Raw genomic sequence first — 17,541 nt, forward strand, 5'->3', positions numbered from 1 at the left:
TAACAGCTACACGACATAGATTCAAAATAATCACGTCTAATAAAATCATATAAAGTCACACATTTCTGTATTAGTTCCACTTCTACTTAAATCTCTATATTAGCTATACATTTAGAATATAATTTCAGATACTATTAGCACTCATGGCATTTCTCATCATGACTTGTGCTCACTATAGGTAAGTGTGATGTACTCATATATTTATCTCAGTTTGCGCTCTCTCACACTCGTCTCCACTGAAATATCCTCTCTGACACTCGTCGCCACTGAAGTATCCTCTCTGCTGCTGGGTGCGGAGTCCTTGCCCCTCTGCCCCGGTGCCCGCTCCGGCTGCCCGTGGTGCCCCGTGGGTCTGCGGCCAGGCCTCCTCTGCCCCTCGCCGGTGATGCCCCACTTGGGCTTCAGGCTCTGCCTTGTCCTCGCCTGCCTCTGGCTGGTGGAGGGGGGGCACCCGCGCCCTAAAGCCTTCCTGCCCATCCAGCCCGAGCTCGACGCGCAGCCCTCCAAAGGGGCGTCAGGTAAGGAGACTATGGCTGTGTGGTGGCATGTGGGAGACTTAAAGGGTCTGTTCTGGTATGTCAGGGTGCCAGCTTAAACGGGTATCTGCTGGTTTATTTGGCGCATGTTTGGTGGGTCGGCATTAGTGCCTTACGGAGGTTCATGGCATGTGAAAGAGTACATTGGGATGTAACTGGGGGTCTGTGGTGGGCTCGTGAGGTCAGTGGTGATGCATTGAACAGAGGCTAAGGAGGTCTGTGCCGGTGATACATTGAACAGAGACTCATGCATTTAAGAGTACATTGGGATGCAACTGGGGTCTGTGGTGGGCTCATGGGGTCTGTGGTGATGCACTGAACAGAGGCTAAGGAGGTCTGTGGTGATGCACTGAACAGATGCTAAGGAGGTCTTTGGTGATGTATTGAACAGAGACGTATGCATCTGAAAGAGTACATTGGGATGCATCCGGGGGTCTGTGGTGGGCTCATGAGGTCTGTGGTGATGCCCTGAACAGAGGCTAAGGAGGTCTGTGGTGTTGCATTGAAAAGAGACTCAGGAGGTCTGTGGTGATGCATTGAACAGAGGCTAAAGAGGTCTGTGAAGGTGCATTGTGGTAATACTAGCGAGTCAGTGGGGTTCCTCAGGTATGTAATGGCCTCTGGACGGTGGTGGGTCTGTGGAATATGTGGTGTACCCCAGAGGACGAGGTGAGAGTGAGGCGCAGAGGGTTTGTGGTAGTACATTGGGCAAAACTCGCGGGCCCTTTGTGAGACATGGGGACTAAGGAGTCTGGGGCCAGTGGTCTGTGGAGCGTGCACACGCACCCTCCCTAAATGTGTGTTTCTCCGGCCGACATTTAAGCTTTAAACACCCAAGAGCCCCGCTCCTTACAGAAACCAGTCTGCACACACAGCGGCTGTCGATGCGCAGTGTGTATATTTACTGGTGCCATGCGACATACCCCTCCCCGTTAACCCCTTCCCCCTGCCCCGTTTCCATCTCTGTCCTTCCGGCGAAACCCTTCGCAGACAAACAACAGAACTGTTGTATCTTACAGAACGGGGAACCACCTTAAATTAACTAATTTTGACTTTAAAATGCAGACAGAATCTCCTGTGAACCTCTGACCGGGAAACCTCGGATGTGTGTTAGATTTGTCTGGGTGACTCTAGGCACGTGGGTTACTTTGTACAGAGTTTTTAAGGCGAGCTGGGAGTCTAAGGCCCCCCACAGCAGGGCGAGCTTCCATCCCTGCCCACAGATGCCAACAGAACCAGTTTAGGAGAGCGTTTGGTGCGTCATGACCATTCAATGACTGGCCTCGACGTAGAGATCGCCCCTGCCAATTTCAGGCCACGTGTAACAGAGCTTTGACAAGAGGGGAGGCGCCGCTTTCTCGCCTCCCTTGATTATCAGAGGTCATTGTACAATTATACGGTTCTCGGTAATGCAGGTGTCAGTAAAGGGATGCCACGCGCACCCACGGCCTGCTATGGTAGCTGAGGTGTGGAGTGGGGGAGCCGTTTGATGCTAGCTGGACAGCGCCCACTCCATCATGTCCACGTGACCCGGAAGTTCGTCCGAATCTGACCTCCCAGCTCGCACACAGGCCGAAGGGACGCGTCAGTCGGTCTAATGACACCTCCGCGACCCCTTCTTTTAGCATACACATATACATGAACAAACATACATAAATACAATGCATATATATGTATACATCTCGATGCATGCATGCAAACACACACACATGCATAACACGCTAAATACAGTCATAATCATATGTATATGTACCTGCACGCATACACACACTTGCACACAGATGTATACATTCCGTTACACTCACACACAGGCATACAGTCCGTTTCCTTTACCAACACATTGGACCGCATCTGATCCCGAACCCAGGAGGGGGTCAAAGTTCAGCGCGGTGTATTCGGCCCCGGGCAACCAGTGAAACTCCTTAATGCGTTCTGAGACTTTCACGTGACACCTGTGCAATGTGCATGTTCATTGCGAGGTTACATACGTGATATCACTTTAATTCGTTACAAGGTTGTATTTTTACACCTGCGAGATACATGCCCCTGTGATGTCACATCAACATTCCAGGCCTTTGGTGCCACACTTGTGAGTCAGGTGACTCTTTGGTGTCACATCAAGACACTCCAAGCCGTTATGATGTCACATCAATATATTCCAAGTCACTCTTGCGAGGTGCTTGCCTCTGTGACGTCACATAAGTACATTATCAGCACTTATGTCACATCAACACATCCCCAGGCCTTGTTGTCACACCTTCGAGAATAACTGTGCACGCTTGTGCTGTTGCACATATGCATTAGAAATCTGTGTCACATAGTACCCATGCACCCTTCACAGGTACAATGTTTATACATTAAAACCTGTCACATAGTACCTATGCACCCATGTGCTTGTACACTTATACATAATATTAATGTATTGTGTCACACAGTAACTCAGCACCCTTGTGCCTGAACACTTATGCATTAGATGTCTGTGTTGTGTCACACAGCAGCTATGCCCCTGTGTGCTTGTACACTTATGTATTAGATGCCTTCATTGTGTCATACGGTACCTATGCACCCTTGTGTTTGTACACTTTTGCAATAGATGCCTGTGTTTTATCACACAGTACATATGCACCCTTGTGCTTGTATACTTATGCATTAGGAGCCTGTGGTGTGTCACACAGTAGCTATGCGTCCATGCCATGTGCCAGTACACTTATCCATTAGATGCACAGGGTACCTATGCACACTTGTGCTGTTACACGTAGGCATTAGGAGCCTGTGTTGTGTCACACAGTAGCTATGCACCCATGTGCTGTTACACGTATGCATTAGGAGCCTGTGTTGTGTCACACAGTAGCTATGCACCCATGTGCTGTTACACGTATGCATTAGGAGCCTGTGTTGTGTCACACAGTAGCTATGCACCCATGTGCTGTTACACGTATGCATTAGGAGCTTGTGTTGTGTCACACAGTCCCTATGCACCCATGTGCCAGTGCACGTATGCATTCGACGCATAGGGTACCTATGCACCCTGTGCTGTTACAGGTATGCATTAGGAGCCTGTGTTGTGTCACACATTAGCTATGCACCCTTGTGCCAGTGTATGCATTAGATGCATAGGGTACCTATGCACCCTTGTGCTGTTACACGTATGCATTAGGAGCCTGTGTTGTGTCACACAATCCCTTTGCACCCCTGAGCTCGTGCACTTCCGCTTTTGACCTCCGAGCCCTAGCAACGCCCCTGGCTGTGAGGGTTAAATGCCGAGGGCCCATGCCAAGGCCCCTGCGTCCCAGCCAATCAGGCTGAGCATACACTGCGGTGCCCAGCACCCGGAAGCGGTGTTTGCACTTCTCACTGTGCCCGCGCGCACGGAGGTTAGGCCAGCTGTGCAGGCAATTAGTCGGATGTTTTTGGTGTAAAGAGTTTCCCCGCCCAGGGCAGCATGGGGCGAATACCACAGGGGCAGACACCCCGTATCCCGGAGATACCATTCAGCACAATCCATTGAAGCTCACATTTACCGGGGATCAGCAAAAACGCCGAGGGGCTGCCCCCTCAAGAGGCTTGACATCACAGACTAAAGGGACACGCCGCTTAAATACCGTAAAAAGAGGTATTAGGCACCCTGGCTGTCTGCAATACATTAAAATAAAGAAAGAAAGCCGAGGTAAAGAAAGGAGTAAATCTATGCTACGTAAGGTACCTATGAGTTTAGAAATGCGGAGAACATCAAGTGAGAAATCTAGGAATAAAGCATAATACTGTACTAGGCTGAAAGGCTTGCCCATTTACACCATATTACAGTGGCGACCCACAAAGTGGAAAACCTTATGCTGGACACCGGTATTTGAAGATAACTCTCAGAGGGCGGAATGACAAAATATTGTGTTTAAATACCGTTTACAAATATTTTACCCTACTGGTGTAAATAACAGATAATCTTCACCTAGTGGCATGATATTTTGCTATATATTTCCTCTCCAATCCTGTGTCACCCACAGGATCCCAAATGAAGTTGCACTCTCACTTTCCAATTCGCAGCAGCAGTGTATTGATTTATTGCTCCAATCAAAATCAAAATAACGATACAGGCGAACAACCTACGCGTTTCGGTATGCTTATACCTTGATCACGGTTGGTATGTTCACAATAAACAGCGTTTTTTGTAATTTTCACATCATTACATCATTTCCTGTTACTTTGCATTTAGTCTAATAGTGGATTATGGGACATAGAGTTTTTATATTTACAATTTAAATTTTCGGAAAGTGTTCTTATGGTTCACAGAGAGATATTGTCCTTTTCAAGTTATATATATATGTGTATTTTTTTTTTTGCCCAACAATACTCTGTCATGACATGAAAGCCAGAGGGCGCTCTGGAAAAGCCCATTGGTTTTAAAAAGGGTTTGCTGAACAATGGTGTGGCGGCCAATCTCTTGTGTACCATGTAGGGTCAAAGGTCAGTGGGTGCTGCAGGACCTTTGGTTGGCAGATATCAGCTAGATCTGGTGAGAAATGATTTCTGGGGGGCGGGAGGGGTCTCTAACCTCCAGGAAAATGTAAATTTGTGCTGGCTCTGGATGCAGAAGGTACTTGGTGTGGTGGAGTTCAAGCGGTTGAAGCTCACTAAGGGAACATGGGTGCAAGTTCTGATCAGGACTGAGGGAAGCTGCTTGAATGAAGCATCAGGTTGTCAGGATTCTGAGAGTAGAGCATGTGCAGCTGAAAGACTGGGCCTCAGTCAGGGTTCCTCCATCCTGCCTTGGCTTGATCCAACTTTGGCTAAGACACCACCCTTGGAAGCGGACATCTACATTCCACGTGTACGAAAGGCCTGCTATTGTGTCGAAATTTGCAGAAATGCTGGCTCTGGGATTCTAACATGGTGGGAGGGAAGGGATCTGTTTAGGGGTGACCCACACTCGCCGCAGCAGGATTTGCATGTCACATCATCAGAGAGACAGCAAACTAGCACGCTTGGGAGCTAATGACAAACACACTTGCCAGTTTCTCCCACACCCCTGCCAAACAAAGTGCAAACAGACAGATTCCATCCATGCAACTTTCCCAGTGTGGACAATCCCAAGCAAATGTAAAAGGTCATACCCCACCCTTCTGCCAAAGGGCCACACAGTAGGAGAAGAGTCATGTAGTGCCACCAAGATTGAACCCCACTGAGTTTGTCTGGATTGGGCCTGATGTCAGAGGAGGCTCCAGTGTGTGCCTTAGAGTGTCTTTGATGCAAGTCCAGGCTGGGTCTCTTGCAATAGGATGCACTGAGGCTTGGTAGTTCAAGGATTGGTTTGCTTTGAACATATAGCGGTCCCTGCACTGTTTGGTGTTGCGGGTGTGGTGGCCCTTGCATTAGTCTGCATTTAAAAAAGAGCCTCCCCTTCAATGGTATGTTGGGGCTGAAGTAGCACCTGGTTTGTTAACATTGTGTGAAGGGCACCCTCTGCATTATGTGGCATTGAAGATAGGGTAGCCTATATATTGGTTTGGGTTGAAGATAGGGTGCCAGTGGATTTGTTTGATTTTGAAGATCGAGTGCCCAATGGTTGGTTTGAATTGAAGATAGGGTAGCCAATGGACTGGCTTGAATTGAAGATAGGGTAGCCAATGGACAGGCTTGAATTGAAGATAGGGTAGCCAGTGGAATGGCTTGAATTGAAAATAGGGTAGCCAATGGACTGGCTTGAATTGACCATACGGTAGCCAATGGACAGGCTTGAATTGAGGATAGGGTAGCCAATGGAATGACTTGAATTAAAAATAGAGTAGCCAATGGACTGGCTTGAATTGACCATACGGGAGCCAATGGACTGGCTTGAATTGACCATACGGTTGCCAATGGACTGGCTTGAATTGAGGATAGGGTAGCAAATGGACTTGCTTGAATTGAAGATAGGGTAGCCAATGGACTGGTTTGAATTGAAGACAGGGCAGCAAATGGACTGGCTTGAATTAAAGATAGGGTAGCCAATGGAATGGCTTGAATTAAAAATAGGGTAGCCAATGGACTGGCTTGAATTGACCATACGGGAGCCAATGGACTGGCTTGAATTGACCATACGGTTGCCAATGGACTGGCTTGAATTGAGGATAGGGTAGCTAATGGACTTGCTTGAATTGAAGATAGGGTAGCCAATGGACTGGTTTGAATTGAAGACAGGGCAGCAAATGGACTGGCTTGAATTAAAGATAGGGTAGCCAATGGACTGGCTTGAATTGAAGATAGGGTAGCCAATGGACCGGCTTGAATTGAAGATAGGGTAGCCAATGAACTGGCTTGAATTAAAGATAGGGTAGCCAATGGACAGGCTTGAATTGAAGATAGGGTAGCCAATGGGCTGGCTTGAATTGAAGATAAGGTAGCCAATGGATTGGTTTGAATTGAAGACAGGGTGCAAGTGGATTGAAGGTAGGGTGTCCATGGGGTCATTAAGCTTTGGGAAGTGCTAATCCTTGTCTTTTGCTGGTTTTAATAAACTGTGTGTCTGTTCACAGGCTGCTCGTTTGGAGGCCGGTACTATGCCATTGAAGACTCATGGCACCCCGATCTTGGAGAGCCCTTTGGGGTGATGCACTGCGTGGTGTGCTACTGCGAGCCGGTAAGTACCGCAAACCCGCACTTGCCTTTCTTTCTTCCTTGTTGTGCAATGGTAGAGCTAGTAGCCGACCTCTCTCTCACAGACACCCCTCAGGTGTGTGAAGATACACTGGACTCTCCCCTCACAGACACGTCTCAGGGGTCTTTGTACACACCTGCCTCTCCCCTCACAGACACCCCTCAGGTGTCTGGAGATACACCGGCCTCTTCCCTCACAGACACCCCTCAGGTGTCTGGAGATACACTGGACTCTCCTCTCACAGACACACCCCAGGGGTCTTTGTACACACCTGCCTCTCCCCTCACAGACACCCCTCAGGTGTCTGGAGATACACCGGCCTCTTCCCTCACAGACACCCCTCAGGTGTCTGGAGATACACTGGACTCTCCTCTCACAGACACACCCCAGGGGTCTTTGTATACACCTGCCTCTCCCCTCACAGACACCCCTCAGGTGTCTGGAGATACACTGGACTCTCCCCTCACAGACACGTCTCAGGGGTCTTTGTATACACCTGCCTCTCCCCTCACAGACACCCCTCAGGTGTCTGGAGATACACCTGCCTCTCCCCTCACAGACACCCCTCAGGTGTCTGGAGATACACCTGCCTCTCCCCTCACAGACACCCTTCAGGTGTCTGGAGATACACCGGCCTCTTCCCTCACAGACACCCCTCAGGTGTCTGGAGATACACTGGACTCTCCCCTCACAGACACGTCTCAGGGGTCTTTGTATACACCTGCCTCTCCCCTCACAGACACCCCTCAGGTGTCTGGAGATACACCTGCCTCTCCCCTCACAGACACCCCTCAGGTGTCTGGAGATACACCGGCCTCTCCCCTCACAGACACCCCTCAGGTGTCTGGAGATACACCGGCCTCTCCCCTCACAGACACCCCTCAGGTGTCTGGAGATACACCGGCCTCTCCCCTCACAGACACCCCTCAGGTGTCTGGAGATACACCGGCCTCTCCCTCACAGACACCCCTCAGGTGTCTGGAGATACACCGCCCTCTCCCCTCACATCTCAGGGGTCTTTGGATACACCACTCTCTCCCCTCACAGACACCCCTAAGGTGTCTGGAGATACACCGGCCTCTCTCACACAGACACCCCTCAGGGGTCTGGAGATACACCTGCCTCTTCCCTCACAGACACCCCTGAAAGGGCGAGATTTTGATCGATACCTTATATCTATTGATCCAAACCTCGATCTGGTCGACTGAACCTTTATTGCCTGTCTTGGAAGGAAACAGTACACCTATCAGCAAATTAGTTCACCCAAGAAAGGACTCTACTCTCAAAGATCACGGACAACTTCTTGGTTTCAAAAGTTTATTGTAAAGATATAATGAGCTGCAAATACAAGCATCTCAGAATGAGATTCACGAGATACACAGGTCCAATTACATACATGTGCTCTCGAAAAGCCCTCAGACGAGCAACAGAAATCACTAACACAAGTTCTAAAAATAGCAAAGCTATCAGCATAGACGCATATCTCTCCTTCATTTAGGTTGGAGGAAAACAAACACAGGTTAGGCGTCCCTACCCTGTTCTAGATGGTATCCCTACTTAACCAAATCCCAACCTAACAAAGGTGTCAGCAATGAATGACCCCCAAGGGAAGTCACCCACTCTAAGTCTCTTGGTGAAAACCTAAAGTTCTCCAGTCATGACCCCTCACTGCCTACCCATCCGCTCTCTAAAGGGTCCTCAGGTCTCTGCTCTAACTCCACCCAGGGGTGCTGTCCCTAATACAAAACAGTCAACAACATTTGAGACGCCCCTTGCGAAACGCCTCTCACGTGGTGCAACTTCAGGCTTTTTCCATGATGCTTTGTATTGGGCCTCAGACGTTAGAGTTGACCTTGCTTCTCAGTCTCTTCTCCGGCCCGCTGATACCCCTTAAACATTCCAGAACCCTCCTCCATGTCTGGGCCGTCTACTGAACAGACCTCTATTCATTCACTTATAATTGGATCCCCCCTTTCCTGTTGCAGACAGATATCTGCCGCCAAGAACCCAACTCTCATAGACTTCTAAAAAGGCTTGCAACATTTCTCAGCCCAGACATGTACGTGTAAATCACTGCTAAAACATTTCAGGCCTACAATATTTCACATTATGATTATAGCATTCAAATTCTTCATTTAATTAAAGCATGTTAAACTCTTATTCTATTATTTAGAAAACATTACTCTAAATCACGGCCCATTAATGCAATGACCAAAAACGTTAAACAATCTGTGTCGTGAAAAGAAACACCTTCCCTTTTAGCTCCAGCTCTGGCCCTGAGGCCTACCACGTTCTGCGTTTTACCACAGACCATCTTATATGTTTAACAGCTACACGACATAGATTCAAAATAATCACGTCTAATAAAATCATATAAAGTCACACATTTCTGTATTAGTTCCACTTCTACTTAAATCTCTATATTAGCTATACATTTAGAATATAATTTCAGATACTATTAGCACTCATGGCATTTCTCATCATGACTTGTGCTCACTATAGGTAAGTGTGATGTACTCATATATTTATCTCAGTTTGCGCTCTCTCAGTTCCCCCCTTTGATGACCTCTCGGGGTCATCACTAACATTTAAACTGCAGTTATTGCTGGCATTCTCTGTGCTTCCAGAGCTCTCAGGCTCCTGTACTGATTATCTTGTATGGCAGCCAATCTCCGCAACTGTTCTCTTTGGGCCCTTTCTGACCTTCTTGCTCTGTACCATTTGAATACCCTCACCAATCCCCACAATATTATCCCACAGATCAATATTATGATGATAGGCTTTAGGATATACCAAATAAAGCTTTTGCCTAAGGTGGAAAACCACCCTCCAACTGTACTCATTCCATGGCCCACCTTTTCCCAGACATTTTCTCTACTCAAGTCTTCGATCTCTTTGTGTATATTAGTTATGTTCTTAATAACTTTCTCAAGGGGTTTTGAAAGGTCTGGAATGTAAGTGCAACATTCCTGAACCTTCAAAGCCTTACAGACTCCGCCCTCTTTTGCTAATAAGACATCTAATGCAAGCCGATTTTGAAGAACCATAGCCCTTATCGATTGCATCTCTCCTTCTACCAGCATTAAGGACTGAGCAGTGCTGGCAGACAACCTGTCGACAACTGTTGCCAGTCGTCTAATTTTAACATCATTAAGGATTATTCCCAAAAGAGGGAACATAGCTCCAAAGACATCTCCAACCATTTCTGCATCGCCTAAATCTCTCCTTCCCCTCGATGATGTCTGGCCCTCAATGATCAATAAGTCTTGTGCATGATATATTTTGGGGAAGACAATTGCCAAGTAACATGATCCATACCAGTTGTCAGGTAGTCTCACGTAAGCATTTCTTCCACATACAAAATACACATTTGGAATCACTTGCATTCCCTTCAGGAAATCCTTAGTGTAGTACTCTAAATTAAAAGCATGTTCACAGTCAACTTCACCCACGTATACATTTTCATAATACGTTTTGGCTCGGTGAAGACATAACTTTCCTTTCTGCGCTTTATCTAAAGCTATTGGACCACTACTACCCTTTCTCTTGTGTGACTTCTCTTCCTCGGTCCAATCTAATTTCCCTTGTCCTGATTTTTTCAAAATCTTTTGTCTCCTGTAACGATCATCCACCTGCCCTATGAACTTTTTCTCGACTTCTGACACCTTGCATGTCAGATTATTTCTACGGGCATGTGAAGTATCTAAGGTAATCCAAGGAATGAAGAACTTGGCCAATCTGTCTTCACTCTTCCAGTAGTCCCATTTATTCATCTGCTTATAATTCGGGACTTCTGGCAACACAGAATCATAATTGGAGAAATAGTATTCAAAACTATCTCTCTCATAAAATATACTAAGCAATAAGCTACATGTAATGCCATATGTCAGAGGGAGGTGATGATATCGAATTCCTTCATCTACAGACGCAGGCAACTGCATGCAGACGTAGCAATCCTTAACCCCCATGGCATCCACGTATTCATACAAAAGTTTAGCATAAGCATTTGACCTAAAGTCTCCTTGGGACTCGTCTACATGTAACCTGCGGGCTTCTGCAGCCAATAACGCTTTCTCTTGAGTGTTTTCCCTTTTCTCACCTGCAACAGTGGGTGTAAGTGTTACTACAGAATTCGCATCAGTTACCTTTACCTCTTCCTCATGTCCCTTTACATAAGAAATTGTTACCACTAAAGCTATTAATATTATCACTCCTACTATTAGTGTACCTATTATACATTTAGCTCTGCGATTCGGGGTGCCGGCCTCCATTTCGTCAGACAATCTAGCTTTTCCCTTTCTCTTTGCAAAAAAAGTTCTTTTCCTCTCGTTCCTTTACAGTCTCTTTCAATCCTTTTTTTGTCTTTAGAATCCACACAGCTGGAGGCTGACAGCCTTTTTCGCAAAAAGTCCTTTCACAGTTCAAAAAGACAACCCTAGCCCTTCTCCATCCACTCAAGGGGTTCCCTAAAATTCTCTGCTTCCTGGGCGCTAGGTAATCTTCTTTTCTTCTGCTTGCTTTATTTACAAAGTCCTTTAACAATCGACTATTAGATTTGTGGTTGCAGCTTCAATAGCATAGTTCAATATTTCCATGCGAAGAGTATGCTCTTCATGTGCTGTTATCGTGGTACCAAAGTCGGGGAATTTCAATTCTGTAAGAAACATGTGTTTTAACTTGCTGAGGCGGGGAGGTCTGGGGAGCACGAATGTTAGTGACCCTTCTTGTTCGACACCGGGTACCAACAGTTGTATTTCCACGGTGATAATGGGCTCAGAACTGGACACCACCACCGCTCGGATCCTCCCTGTCTCCGGTTTCACAGACATTTGTCGCCAGATATGTCCACTCAGGTGTGGAGTATCTTCTGTTAGGCACACGCACTCTTCTTGACCTCCTTCGGTCTGGTGCTTCAGCGCCCTGAGCACCTTCTTCTGGGTCTGAGTCTTCTGATATCGGAGGAAGGGTTGCTTCTGGAGTTGACCTCAGGCTAGAACTTCTTCTTTGTGGCCAATTTGCTTCTCCACGTGCCCTTCTACTCCTTCTCCTTCTGGTCTGTTCTCGCTCTCTTTCAGACCTGTCAGGGTCAGACTCGTACTCCCAGCTGTCTTCTCCTTCTGTAGCGTCTTCTGTTTCGCTGTTGTACTGACCGTCCTCAGCTTGGTCAGACTCGTTCCCTGCTTCCACTGGCACCTCTACAGCTTGGCTAGCCCCCTCTATGGCTTCTTGGCCCTCAGCTGGACGTCCATCCGAGAGAGGAGCTGTTTCCAGAGGTGCTGGAACCCTTTTCGTATGCGACACGTGTATCCAGTTGGGCAGGCCTCCCACCTTTACAGCTGTACTTGTGATCAGGATGACCTGGTAGGGCCCACGCCAACGAATATCCAAGCAGCTTCTTCTCACATGTTTCTTCACCAGGACCCAGTCCCCAGGATACAGGTCATGGCAAGGGCCCTGGCACGCTGGAACCTCTGCAGCCTGCACCTGAAGGGACACAGAACGCATGGCGTCAGACAGCCCCTTACAATAGTCCAGGATCATATCATCTGTGATATTTAACAGTGCAGTAGCTGGAATAGATGGCAGTCTCATTGCTCTCCCCATTAACACCTCATGTGGTGACAACCCTGTTCTTCTGTCTGGGGTACTACGAAGGCTCATGAGTACTAATGGCAGGGCGTCAGGCCAATTCAGGGTCGTTGAGGAGCAAACTTTCGCTATTCTGGACTTGATCGTGCCATTAATTTGTTCCACAATTCCTGAGGCTTCTGGTCGGTAACTGCAATGGAGCTTTTGGTCGATATTCAGTGCAACACAAATCATCTTCACAAGCTCGCTGTTAAAATGTGTTCCCCTATCTGATTCCAAAAAGGCCGGCACCCCGAACCGAGGGATAAGTTCTCTAAGCAGTAACTTAGCCACTGTGAGGGTGTCGCACCTACGTGTAGGGTATGCCTCAACCCACCTGGAGAACACACAAACAACCACCAAGACATAGCGGAGGCGGTTGCATCTTGGCATTTCAATGAAATCTATCTGCATTCTGTTGAATGGACCTCCAGACCTTCCTATGTGACTTAGTGCAACTGGTGTTCTTTTCCCTACATTCAGCTGCTGGCAGGTCACACAACGCTGGCACACTGCTTCTGCTGCTATTCTAAACTTAGGATTGTACCAAGTCTGTCTAAACACTCTCAGCATAGCATCTCTCCCTAAGTGTACTGGACCATGTATGAGTCTAGCCATTGGACTCACCATCTCATTGGGCAACACTGCTCTGCCGTCTGCTGAGACCCAAAAATGAGTCTCACCCATTACACATCCTGCCTTTTCCCATGTTTCCTTTTCTGAATCAGGAGCATTTTCTTGCATGGTTGACAGTTCATCCCAAGTATCAACAGTTTCCAGTATCATGGCTAATTCAGTTCTCACATTTATTCCACCCACCTCCACCTCTGTGAAAGAGTAACCTTGCTCTGCGCAATACCGCGCAACTTCATCAGCATATCTATTGCCTTTCGAAACAAAGTCCTCATTTTTGGTATGTGCGATGCACTTTACAACTGCGATACTTGCTGGACATTGCAATGCTTCTAACAACAAGCGCACAAACTCTCCATTGCGAATGGGAGAGCCTGAAGAAGTCATGAACCCTCTTTGAGACCATAACTGCCCGTAATCATGAACTACCCCAAACCCGTATTGGCTGTCGGTGTAGATGGTGACTCGAATTTGATTGCCTGCTAAGCAAGCACGTGTTAGGGCAATAATCTCGGCTACCTGAGCGGAGTGTACTCCTTCCAGGCACCCTGCTTCCACAACTCCTTCAATTGTACAAACAGCATAAGCTGCTCTCAACTGCCCAACTTCGTCTCTTACACATGAGCCATCGACAAAGAAAACTTCGTCTGGGTCGGTCAGTGGCTCATCTACGATGTCGGGTCTGGGTTTGGTGCATAGTTCAGTCACATCGAGACAGTCATGGTCTGTATATTCATCATCATCATCAATATCATTTGGAAGTGGCATTAAGGTAGCAGGGTTCAAAACAGAGCATCTCTTGAGGGTCACGTTCTCTGCAGCAAGAATAACTTGCTCATAGCGCGTGAGCCTGCTATTGGTCAGATGCTGTGTTTTGGTCCTGGTCATCAACAGTTCAACAGAATGTGGCACGCACACCTCTAACGGGTGCCCCATAACGATATTTTCACATCTCTCAATGCTGACACCCGTTGCAGCAACGGATTTGAGACATCCGGGCAACGCTGCGGCTACTGGGTCTAAAGTAGCTGAAAAATAAGCAACTGGTCTACGGGCATTCCCATGGATTTGGACCAACACAGACAACGCACAACCTTCTCTCTCACAACAGTAAAGAAAGAATTGTTTATTGTAATCAGGCATTCCCAATGCCGGAGCACGACACAGGTCCTCTCGCAACTGTAGGAACGCCATCAAACAGTCTTTGTCCCATGGTACCGGATCACTCACCTCTTTGTGCGTCAGTTTTTGCAAGGGCTTTGCTTTCAGTGAAAAGTTCACGATCCACTGTCGGCAATAACCCACCATCCCTAGGAACATCCTGACCTCTCTCTGTGTCTGAGGCGCGTTCATTTTCATGATCGCCTCTATCCTGTCTGGTGACACCTTTCGTTTGCCTTTCTCAATTCTGTGTCCCAAGTACTGCACTTCTGTCAGGCAGTACTGCAATTTTCCCGGGGACACCTTGTGCCCATTGGCAGCTAGGTGATTTAACAAAGCAATGGAATCTTCCCTGCAAGCTTCTTCTGTTTCTGACGCCACAAGGAGGTCGTCTATGTACTGGACCAGAACTGACTTCTGGGGCAGCACTAGACTTTCAAGATTTTTCTTCAGAAGCTGGTTAAAGATCGATGGACTCTCTGTATACCCCTGAGGGATACGACACCATGTTAGGACGCGATTTTCCAGCTTAAATGCGAAAAGAAAATGGCTATCTTCGTCCAAAGGGATCGAAAAGAAAGCCTGACAAAGATCTATCACAGTGAACCACTCAGCTTGGAATGGAATCTGAAACAGTATCACTGATGGATTCGGTACCACTGGACAACATGAAACGACTATGTTATTAATCTTTCGAAGATCCTGCACTATCCGAAATTTCCCATTTGGTTTCTGCAGACCCATAATCGGGGAGTTACATGGACTACCCACGATTTCTTTCAGTATTCCCTGTTTAATCATGGACTCGATCACGGGTTTTATGCCTGCAATCGTTTCTGGAGTCAATTTATACTGGGGTGTTCTTGGGAACTCAGCATGCGGTTTCACTACAATTTTCACTGGGTCCACCCCTTTGACCAATCCAATCTCTTCCCCAGTGAAATCCCATACCTCTGATGCCACTGTCTCTCTCAAATCCCAGGGAAGCTCGTCCACTGTCAAAGTAGGGTACAGCTCCACACATATTCTTGAGTTTGCAACTTTGAAATCTGCATCATCATCATTAGTCAATACCTCCACTCCCTGGGGTGTACAATATATAGTACAATTCAATTTGCACAACAGGTCTCTTCCTAGCAGACACACAGGGCTTGAATCGCAAACCACAAATTGGTGCTCATCGCTGTACTTCCCTATTTTCACCTGTACCGGTTCTGTCAATTGGCTGGTTATTCTCCTGTTTGCGACCCCTACCACCTGTATGGTCTCTCCAGACATGGGCAGGTCTGGAACTGCAGCTGATCTGATCGTGGATCTAGTGGCTCCTGTGTCCACCAGAAATGTCGTAGGGCACCCTGCTACTTCTGCTTCCACATAGGGTCCCCTCTGATCTACCTCTAAGGCTGCCCCAAGGATGCAGTCTTCTTTTTCCACTCTCTGTCCGGTTAATGGGTCCACATAATAGCATTCTTCACCTTCCACAAACAGGGGCATTTGTCTATAGGTCTTACCCATACTCCCTACTCGAGGAGGTTGCGGGAACTGGGCTCGGGGAGGAGCCCCCCCCCCTTTGAGCACCTTTCCTTGGTATGGCGTCGCCCCTCTCATAGGTGCGCTCTGGACCTCTTCCTCCTCTATCTCTTGCTCTCCTATCTCTACATTGTAAGGGCACTCGCGTTTCCAATGCCCCAACTCGTTGCACTGGTGACACCTAGTCGTTTTCTTCAAGGTAGCTATGTCTACTCTGGGTCTGAAGGTAGTACTCTCCTCATTACCCTTGTTCTGACTGTACTGCTTCTTACCTCCTGTACCTGTCCCTTGCTGCTGTTGTTGCGGTCCCCCCTTTCCTGCTGCCTGCAATTGTACCACCATCAGCTTCTCTTTTAGTTTCTTAGCCTTGGAGTCTACCTCATCACAGCAGTACCTAGCATATCTCAGTATTTCATCTAGGGGTCTACTTTGCCAACAAATCGAGTGTTGCTGAATCATTAAACTAATATCCGGTCTCAGTCCCAGGACGAACTTGGACACGAATTGCCCTATGTCCTTTGGATCCATTACATCCAAGCCGCTATACTGTTTAAACGCCTTCAGCAATCTCTCGTAATATTCATGGACTGTCTCTTTGGGTTCCTGTCTCGTCCTGTCTATTCTGACCCAATCTATGTCTTGCATTGGCACTTTTTCTTTCAGCCAAGTCATCACTCTCTCGAATTTTGCCATCACGATCTCGGACGGCCCATTAGTCCTAGCATCTCTCTCTGGCTCCGTTGTGGGCCACTCAGCGCTAACCTTGCATGCTGTCCACAGATCTCCTGGTACTACAATGTCAAACAGCGTGTTCAGATCTATCCATAGGACTTTTGAGATCTTTACAAACCTCTCGACCTGCTTGTACCACTCCACGGGGCTCTCTCGTAACTTGGGGAAAGATGTGGTAAAAGCAGCTAAATCTCCCCTACTCCAAGGGACATGTACATAGCTCCCATTGGCAACTTCACGCAAAGGGTAAGCTTCTATTCCCTGCTGTCCTGGTGTTATACCAATCATGCTTCTTCTGCCGGTCCCTTTCTTGGACCACCTCTCTTCCCATTTATCTAGTGCCCTCCATGTCCTTATTCCAGTAATCAGTTCCCTTATGTGTGTTTTCAGTCCAATCGTTCTCCTCTCATCTAGATCTCGATCTGAGTAATGTAGCCTGTGGTTACCCTGTAATGCTTTGGTTCTTGACAAGTCCACCATATATTTGCCTGCTAGTTCGACTAACTTCTCATGGACTGCTCTCGCCTTTCGTGTGATGTCCTTTGCCATATACAGTATTTCATCCTGTTCATACATTTCCATTCTTTCTAAAGGCAGGGTACCATCTACCATGTCATCCAGATCTGACCTTAAGCTGGAGACATCAAGTCTCTTGGCTTTTATCTCAGCTCGCAATATGTCTTTTGAAGG

At 47.4% G+C, this 17,541-nt stretch overlaps 1 protein-coding gene across 1 annotated transcript in view; it reads left to right on the forward strand.

Annotated features, from left to right (window-relative positions):
- The first annotated feature begins 349 nt into the window (after positions 1-349).
- CHRD (chordin) overlaps positions 350-17,541 on the forward strand; it is a 58,183-nt gene continuing 40,991 nt past the window's right edge. Inside the window, exons 1-2 of the mRNA XM_078665778.1 lie at positions 350-518; positions 7,046-7,149. Coding sequence (XP_078521904.1) covers positions 386-518; positions 7,046-7,149 — 237 coding nt within the window. The 5' untranslated portion in view covers positions 350-385. The remainder of the gene's footprint in view (positions 519-7,045; positions 7,150-17,541) is intronic.

Source organism: Lissotriton helveticus, chromosome 11, assembly GCF_964261635.1.
Source record: "Lissotriton helveticus chromosome 11, aLisHel1.1, whole genome shotgun sequence".
In the NCBI taxonomy this organism is placed as follows: Eukaryota; Metazoa; Chordata; class Amphibia; order Caudata; family Salamandridae; genus Lissotriton; species Lissotriton helveticus.